At 33.0% G+C, this 8,586-nt stretch overlaps 2 protein-coding genes across 8 annotated transcripts; one reads left to right on the top strand and one right to left on the bottom strand.

The window, feature by feature from the left end:
* Positions 1–2,118: 2,118 nt before the first annotated feature.
* LOC100120517 (kinesin 2A) lies at positions 2,119–5,869 on the bottom strand. 3 transcript variants are annotated; one of them, XM_016989442.3, is made up of 3 exons: positions 5,412–5,869; positions 5,006–5,255; positions 2,119–4,916 (listed from the first exon to the last, which is right to left on the bottom strand). In XM_016989442.3, exon 3 carries the CDS (start codon positions 4,898–4,900, stop codon positions 2,726–2,728), a length of 2,175 nt encoding a protein of 724 aa, XP_016844931.1. In that variant the 5' UTR covers positions 4,901–4,916; positions 5,006–5,255; positions 5,412–5,869; the 3' UTR covers positions 2,119–2,725. The 3 variants fall into 3 exon arrangements, with proteins under 3 accessions (XP_016844931.1, XP_016844929.1, XP_016844932.1); XM_016989440.3 differs by having other exon boundaries at positions 2,121–4,916; positions 5,362–5,475; XM_016989443.3 differs by having other exon boundaries at positions 2,121–4,910; positions 5,362–5,475.
* On the top strand, positions 5,146–8,492 carry LOC100120546 (coiled-coil domain-containing protein 47). 5 transcript variants are annotated; one of them, XM_032600105.1, is made up of 4 exons: positions 5,146–5,317; positions 6,491–7,496; positions 7,580–7,751; positions 7,826–8,492. In XM_032600105.1, exons 2-4 carry the CDS (start codon positions 6,496–6,498, stop codon positions 8,063–8,065), a joined length of 1,413 nt encoding a protein of 470 aa, XP_032455996.1. In that variant the 5' UTR covers positions 5,146–5,317; positions 6,491–6,495; the 3' UTR covers positions 8,066–8,492. The 5 variants fall into 5 exon arrangements, with proteins under 5 accessions (XP_032455996.1, XP_008216922.1, XP_008216921.1 ...); XM_008218700.4 differs by lacking the exon at positions 5,146–5,317 and adding an exon at positions 5,459–5,983; XM_008218699.4 differs by lacking the exon at positions 5,146–5,317 and adding an exon at positions 5,887–6,017.
* The last annotated feature ends 94 nt before the right edge of the window (positions 8,493–8,586 follow it).

Genomic DNA, 8,586 nt, shown 5'->3' with positions numbered 1-8,586 from the left:
TGACATATATAATCTTTTGTACAAAATATGATTATTAAAAATACATTTTTTAAGTTTATTTGGCGATTATTGTTTCGTTTTTGTTTAAGTTGTTTTTATTTAATAGAAGTTTGTATGATCTATTTACATTAGAGCAGGTATCATTAGATACATGTATGTACAAAAATATAAGCTAAAACCATGATAGGTAAATCAGTAAATAAGGTTTTCAATAAAAATCTCACTTAAGGATAAATTATAGATTTATAACTAAAAAACTGCTCTAGTGTTGATAGGCAATATATCGTTTATATCATTTTCATAAAATCAATTATTACTTAGAAGAAGACATGTGCTGGCCATCAAACAGTGAAAACCATTTTTAAGGTAAACCTACTTTAACTATATTTGTGAAGAAATTGTGAAATGTTCAAAATAAGTAACTTTCTGTTCCGGCGTTTTCCTATTAAAACATTGTATACAATTTTGTAGTTAGTTTATATTCCGTCATTTGTAAAATTATACACAAAATATATTGATATAAAACTAACCCATTGGAGTTCATAGAGTAAATTGTAAATCTTTGCACATGTTTTTAAAATTTACTTATGTATGATCTCAAACTTCTTATTTTTGTGCATATGCAGTTAATGATATTTTATTATAAAACGAACATCATTCTTTGATTAATTGAGTAAAGAAAATTTAATAACTTTTAAATTGTAAAAAATTTTGCTCGAATACGTTTGCGTATAAAGATCGACAAGTATAACGAATGATTTTTAAATTGTAAACTAATAGCAACTTGCCATCGGTTTTATGGTATTCCATCCTTTTACCATATATAAGTATTTCTGTGATAAATCGCATGATTATGTGTCTACTAAGAAGCATTTTTTTTTTCAAGAACTTGTGACGTCAATGAATATTCATTTAAGTTTTATTAATGCCTTTGTTCTGGTAAGTATATTTGAGATATTCATAACTTCAATCTTAACTCACAAAGAAGATTCAACTTGGAAAGTATAACAATAGTTTACCGGATCTTGATCGCAGTCTCGTTAATGAAAAAAAAACGAGCTGCAATATATTAACATTTACCAGTTTATGAATAATTGAATACACTGCTTTAAATATGCTTATTTTTTTCCTGAATGCCATTTTACAGTATCTATATTTAGCAAATCGTTCAGTCATCATAACTAGTTGATTGATTCAAAAAATAAAAAATTATTAACATCAAAATTTATTGAAAAAAATTTAAGCATTTTCACTTGCATACAATGAATTTAGTTTGATCCTCCATTATTGACAATCAAAAATAACATTGTATTATCTTTACTGATACCTATTGAGCATCGTTTTGCTATATAAATATAAGCAAGTGTTATAATTTTACATAGACAAATGGAGTATATTTTGAAAAGCTTCGGATCACAGATAAGCCTAAAGAAAATGTTCATTGTACTATCATTCTAAAAAAACTTGCTGCTTTAAAACGTATTGAATCGCTACTTTTTCGGCTTTTATTTCAATTTTTTCCGTTACGTTAAAGTATTTGTAACTGTACATGAAACACAATAAAGGCTGTATGTACAAACTATATAAAGGAATAATCCTTTTTTGTAATTAACGATTGACAAAATAATCTTTTTGTAAGAAAAGAAATAATGAAATTGAATAAACAATATGTCATTAAAATACTGGAGCAAATTTAATCAATCCCAATATGAGCCCATTCCTATAAATATATATACCTTTTTAAATCCTCTGTATATTTTTCCTGATGATGCCATACAGATTGAACTTACTATGGAAAAGTGTAGTTTTCTACATACTATTATAAACAATTATTGATTAGATTTTTAGAATAAATATTTTTTAATTCGTAAATTGTTTTCAATAAAAAGTGAATCATTTCTAAAAGTCTATCTAAATGTATTATATAAATTAGTGAATGCTCAGTAAAAAAAATCAAATGTATAATTATAATTGGCAGAATAAAACATGGTAACTTGTGCATGGTGATTAGATAAAAGATTTTCATTCATTATCCATCAAGTAAAATGTATATATGCTTGGACAATATGTCGGCCATTGGTGCAAGGTAGGTTTTAGGTATTGAAATTGAACGTTTTGTATTCTTATGATGCATTTTATTCATATTTTGGTTTTAAAATTAAGTAATACACATCAGATAAAACATCCAAATTGACTAGAAACTCAAGAATTATTTAATTATTTCGTTGATGCTAAATGAAGAATCTGTTCTACTGCTCATTTTTATCAAAATTGTTACAGTATACATTTCATCATATATACTAATCATATATTATGGAGTATAAATATTCTGGTACAATTAATTTTCGAATACAAAAACAAAAATAAAAAATCTATAAAATACATATTCAGTCAAACACAAAAACAATTAATCGAATAGTGTAAATATTTTTATTTAGAGCCCTTAATACTGCTACAGTAAAGTAATATTCATATATGAAAAATGATAACTTTAAATATTGCTATGGCAAAAATATAAGTCTTTTTGTAACAAAATAGATAAAAAATAAATTATGTAACGTAAAAGTTGATCACATACTTCAATTATAAATGGCAAAATTAAAGATCTATACATTTTTAAAGTCTCAAGAAATTACAATTGCGCAATTTCTAATTCAAGCATAATACATATTTACAGTAATTTGTTCCTCTGCAAATAAATAATAAAATATAGAGGTGCAAAAATTTATTTTGGAACTAAGCCTCTGGTTTTCGGATATATCGGCGCTGGTATTTGAGGAATTTTACCAACGCTCTTTGGTCGTGCTCGTGCAGATTGAATTCGTGATCTAGATTTGAAGTTTGCATTAGATGCATCTACGTCAATATCTCCTTCATCGCATAAGGCCTTTTCTAAGACAGCTTGAATAGTCGGCGCAATCACAGGTTTCTGATAATCTAACGTCGTCCGGGCAGGCATGTCAAATTCAAGATTTAAAATATTTTCGCCAGCATACCGATGTCCTCTCCCCATGGCAAGAGCAGTTCGTGCGTGCTCAGTTATCGGCCTTCGTAAACCAGGAACTGATACTGGACGTTTAATGTTTTCAACACTGGATGGTTCTGGCTCCTTCACCACCCAACAATCCTCATCCTCATCGAACCTTACTCTAGAAAGAATTTTGTGTTTTTCTTCAACTGGTATAAAATTGTCTATGATTAGATATTTTAGCTTAAGTTCCTTCATTAATTCATGTTGAGTTTGCTCTAATTCTCTTCTATCGCGGTTGTATTCGTTTGTAACATCATCCAAATCCTGCTTTAAAACTTGCAGTTTAGCATAATATTTTCTAAGTTTTCTGGATTTAACATCAACTTCTTGTTGCAAAGTAGTAAAGGTTTCGCGTACTCCTAATGTGGTAAGTTCTTGGTCTTCAAGTTTCTGCTGCATTTCCACTTCGCGCTTTTTGCGCTCAGCAATTTCCGTGGCTCTCTGTTCCAATGCTTTTTGCTGCTCATTAGTGTGATCAATAATATTTTTCCCTCCACAGAGCATTTTACTTTCTAATTCTTTTATCCTTTGTACTAGATTTTCAGCCTCCTGTTTTTCTGCTTTCAATTGTTCTGCTATTAATTTTTTCTCTTTTTCTGAAATCTTCGCATTGTCATCATGGCTATTTTCAGTATCAGATTCGGATTCCTCATTTTCATCATCTTTCTTCTTCTTGGATCTTCGTTTCTTTCGCTGTGATGATGGACCTTTCAGAGCTAATTTTTCTTTTAGTCTAAGAATTTCTTCCTGATATTGTCTGAGTAAAGCATCTTTTGGATCTTCATTGATTCTAGGCTTATTTTTTATGTTTTTGGCTCGATTAGCATACCTTAATGTAGTGAGGGTTTCATCATAATTGTAGCTCGCAGGACCAATATTTGCTACCATTATTGTTTTGGAATTGCCACCCAAAGAATCTTGCAGCAGCCTTGTTAATTTAGAATCTCTGTAGGGCACATGTGAAGTTTTACCATCAACTAATGCAGAAATGACATTTCCAAGAGCTGATAAACTAAGATTGATTTTACTGGCTTCCTTCAATCTTTCACCTGTAGATCCAGTTTTGCTTTGCCTTTCACTTCCTGCTAAATCAACCAGATTCAAGCGACCTACTCTGATTCCACAACTGTCACCCATCTCTATAGTGATAATAAATATTGCATGCGATCGTGAGCTGTGCTCATTCATATTGGTAGCTCCTACAGTTCGATTTTGATTACCAGTAGTCATTAGCTGTTGAATTTCTGCTGCACTTTTGCAAACAGAATTTGACAGATCCTTAACAAAAACTCCTGTATCTGGCTTCTCTTTCAATTCAAAGCGCAGACTTTGATCTTGGTGCAATAAATCTCTGATTTCCTCTTGATAGATTTCCAAATAACTAGCTCTCACAAGGTACTGAATATTTTTTGACCTGCTTATATGAGTGAAGATCTGCTCAAAGGATCGTGGAATAATGCCTCGTTTAGAGTCATCAGTTCCATAGCCCTCCATTGTGTAAGTCTTTCCAGTTCCAGTTTGTCCATAGGCAAATATTGTGCCATTAAATCCATCGAGCACAGAAGATACTAATGGTCTCACTGTCTCTTCGTAAATGTCTTGTTGAGAACTGTTCCAGTCATACACCGAATCGAATGAAAATACTTTGACAGTGTCCTTGCTTGGATCTTCCTTAGGATTACGGATTTCAACGGCTCCTCTAGAAGGAATCATTTCCACTACGCGTGTACAGTTCCTAGCAGTTTCTTTTTCATCCATAGGACGACATCGTACTACAACTTGGACGCATTGCGTTGCAACATCTGCACTCGCCGTTGACTTGCTGCTTTTCTTTTTAACTGATTTGGGTTGACTCTCCGATTTCTCCATGGTTTTTCAGCTGTATCTAAAACCGATTATACCAATAAATACATGCCAAGAATATTAAAATATAAACTGAAAATTAATGTGGGATAAATGTAGGGTGTCACATACGCAATGTAGTGCGCTATAATACAAAGAGTTGCTAGGAAACGTGAAACTATCTCTCCGCGGTCTGCTGCTCCGCGAGAGAAAATTTGAAACTGTCGACGGCCAGGTATTGATCCTTTTGTTTAGCTGCGGCTCCAGCAGACGTCTTCTGCTAAACTATTGGCACGCACCCCTCGCCGCACGTCCTAATATTGATTCTCGAGACTTCATGACGACCGCAGGCCTTTGAGGAACTGGTCAGCTTCTTTGGTTTCTAAATAACACACAAGCGTTGACGCAGCGCGATCAATGAGACACCTTCAAAATTTAATAACGGTAGGTTTTCGTTGCTGGCGCTCGTTATATTGCAGTATACTCACTGGCAAGCAACGGTGTTTCAGCAGCAAGGAATATGCACATACGTACTTACGTATATTCGTTGAGACTAACGGAACCTGCGCAGGCTGCGCGATGCGATGCTGCGCGAACGCCTACGGTTTTTGCATCGACAATGTCTTATCGTTTCTTTTTCGTCCTTTTGTCTTGCAGCAGTGGCGTAATTTAAAGGGCCGCAAAACGGAGCTCCCACTTCGGAAGTATAGCCGTGCTGACTCACGTTATTCTGGAGTGTAGATATAGTGCGAGCTCTGCGAGTCAGAAAAATTAAAAAAGATCGTAACGATTCTTGTGTAACCTAATTTTGCAATGTGCAGTCGAGTGACTACTTAATGTAATTTAACAAGAATTAATCTCAAACGTTACACGCGATCTGTATCCTTCGGTATATATATATATATATATATATATATAGTATGTGGTGGTGCTTACGCGCCAGCTGATTCAAATAACACGCGGCTAAGTTCACATTTAATTGATCGAAGCGAATCGTCTACGTAGCAGTTCGACAAAGCTCTCCTTGCGTTCCTAACTTCAGATATTGCAAGTCACTATAGTAATCTAGTACAGTGCTGATGAGCTGACTCTTGGTCTGCTGACCTGACTGTTTGTAGCCTTCAATTTTTTATAAACGCCCCATGTAAATTTGCCGTTCAATTGTTTTATTCTTAGTATTTTTAGGTAGGCATTCTATTTTTAATTGTCTCCGGTTTATGGTTCTTATAGCTCTTGTTTAAGTCAGTAAAACTGAGAAAGTTCGAGTAGAAGCGTTTTTTGTCCGCCTTGTACTGATTTTATGCAAATGAAGTACGATTTTTCTTGAGAAAATTTGTTAACGTAACTTCGCGTTAGTTTACAGTTGAGCCTGAAAAATAGTTTAAGTGTATGATTAATGTGTAAATAAGGCAGTGTTGATGCCTTATTTACGTATTGTATTTATGTAATTAATACACTTGAATTTATATAATTCAAGTTTCTTGTACGCAGAATCAAGCAAGAGAGAAATTAAAAAATTATCTTACTCTTTGAAATTATTATTGTAATGCTGTAGTTATTTGATAAGAATGTATCAAGGAAATATCTAATTATGTTTCATTTGTTTATTTGTTGCAGATAAAATGAGGCTGTGGCTAGTGATACTTCATATTATATTGGTCACAACTAATATATGGGTAACTGCTCACTTTCACGAAGAACCCTTAGAAGATAATGAATTTGCGGAATTCGAAGACTTTGAGGAGGAAAAAGCAGCTGGTGGAGCTGTTCCAGTTGCCGATCGGCCATCTTCTCAATTTGAAGAAGTAGAAAAAGAAACTAGCTATGAAGAAGATGATGTTTCTGTCGAAGACGTAGATAATGAGTTTGATCACTTCCAAGATGAAGAGGAATTCGAGGGATTGGATGCACCAAATGGAAACTCTGATGCCAAAATTGACGAGCCATCAACATTAACAATCACAAAAGTTCCATTGCATCTGCGTGCAAGATGGGACAGCTTTTATTTAGAGATACTGATGATTGCTGGCTTATTGGTTTACTTCTTCAATTACATTGCAGGCAAATCTAAGAACTCTCGCATTGCAGAAACATTTTACAATGACCATCAAGGAATACTGTCTGAGAATTTCTCTCTGGTTGGAGATACTGGAAAATCTAGTGACGAAGGCATACTCAATGGACCTATCAAAGAAAGCGAATCACAGTATAGCATATACTGTTCTGGACGAGTAGGGTGCGATTCATTGTTGATTGAATTAAAGCTAATCAAGCGACAAGATTTGGTAGCTGTACTATCACAGATAGTACGTCCACAAAATGACCAAGCTCATCTGAGAATCGAAATGTCCAAAGACGAAACTGATAACTTTGTTTTAGCCATAGCTGCCAAAAAAACTGCTCTGCATATATCCAAAGATATGGCAGATATTAGTGTCTATTGTCCTGAGAAACGACCTGGAGAAAAATTTAATTTACCATCAGGATTTTTCGTTATGTCTGAAATTTCGGAGGCAACATCAGCTATTTTGGATACAAGAGTTCTTCAGGCATTTAACAAGTATGGACAGTACATTGATTACATTCATATAAGTGATCAATACAGTGGACCAAAGCAACAAGAGTAAGAATTTCAAGCTTCTAACTTACCTTATAATCCATTTGATACTTTATTTAATTTTATTAACTGATATATATTTTTTTCAGAGATACAACTCAGCTAACTATGCCAGAAGTGAAAAGAGTATTGTTAGTTGGGTTGAACATCAGTATAAAAGGTCGTATAAACAATGCTGAAAGCCAAGAAAAAATTAGACCCTTACTGCAATTAACGTTTTACTTGCTGGATAAGATACGTCGATTCAAACTTTCAAAGGAGGTAATTGATTTTCTTTTAAAATACAAACATCGAAATTAAAAAAAAAATTATTCTATAATTTCAATCTTTTTTAGGGTAAAAGTAAGACTGATAAAAATCGGCAAAAAGTAGAAGAAGCATTCTTAAAGACTACACATGCGGCACGTGCTGAAGCAGCAGCTGCACGACGCGAAGAAAAACGTAGAGTAGAAAAAGAGCGCATTCTTCAAGAAGAGGATCCAGATAAGCAAAGAAAATGGGAAGAAAAAGAGCAACGCAGACTTGCTAAAAAACGAGCTCCAAGAATGAAGCAACTTAAAGTCAAGGCTTTGTGACCTCAAAAATCCCATGAAAATTACCAATTTTATACTTACTTTTCTTGGTCATTATAAGTGTATTGATGAAAGTGTTTATTTAGTACAAGTGTATTTGTGGAATTATACTTTTGTGAATGTTAAAGTATACAGTTCTGAGACGTAGTTATTTTTTATAATATTAAATAAGTTTCATTGATTTTTGTTATAACAAAATAATGAGCATGAACAATTTAAAGTCTGGAATGTTACTTTAACTTGTCAATTCAGTTGTCATTGTCTTATGATATTTAGAACTAATCATTTATATGCCATGAAGTAAGTCTTATAAGCACACTTTGTAAAGTTTATTGTACATGTAAATACTCATTTCTCATAAAACTACACTTAGTACAGTTACATCTTTAATAAAAATATTTACAATGTCAAGTACAAAAATATAAGAAAAGTCTTATAATTAATTTAACCACACACTGTCGACATAATTATGAGAAATTATTTCATCAACTGTAGGCTACAATTTTTTTATTTTTCTATATTTC

Source organism: Nasonia vitripennis, chromosome 5 (assembly GCF_009193385.2).
Source record: "Nasonia vitripennis strain AsymCx chromosome 5, Nvit_psr_1.1, whole genome shotgun sequence".
Classification (NCBI taxonomy): Eukaryota; Metazoa; Arthropoda; class Insecta; order Hymenoptera; family Pteromalidae; genus Nasonia; species Nasonia vitripennis.
Note: the sequence above shows the minus strand (reverse complement) of the source record. Positions and strands in the feature narration are given on the sequence as shown.

Excerpts from the sequence above, each read along its gene's own strand:
- LOC100120517 (XM_016989442.3), bottom strand. The coding sequence starts at position 4,900 with ATGGAGAAATCGGAGAGTCAACCCAAATCAGTTAAAAAGAAAAGCAGC.
- LOC100120546 (XM_032600105.1), top strand. The coding sequence starts at position 6,496 with ATGAGGCTGTGGCTAGTGATACTTCATATTATATTGGTCACAACTAAT. Across the intron at positions 7,497-7,579 it reads AGTGGACCAAAGCAACAAGA|AGATACAACTCAGCTAACTA; the intron begins GTAAGAATTTCA and ends TATTTTTTTCAG. Across the intron at positions 7,752-7,825 it reads GATTCAAACTTTCAAAGGAG|GGTAAAAGTAAGACTGATAA; the intron begins GTAATTGATTTT and ends AATCTTTTTTAG.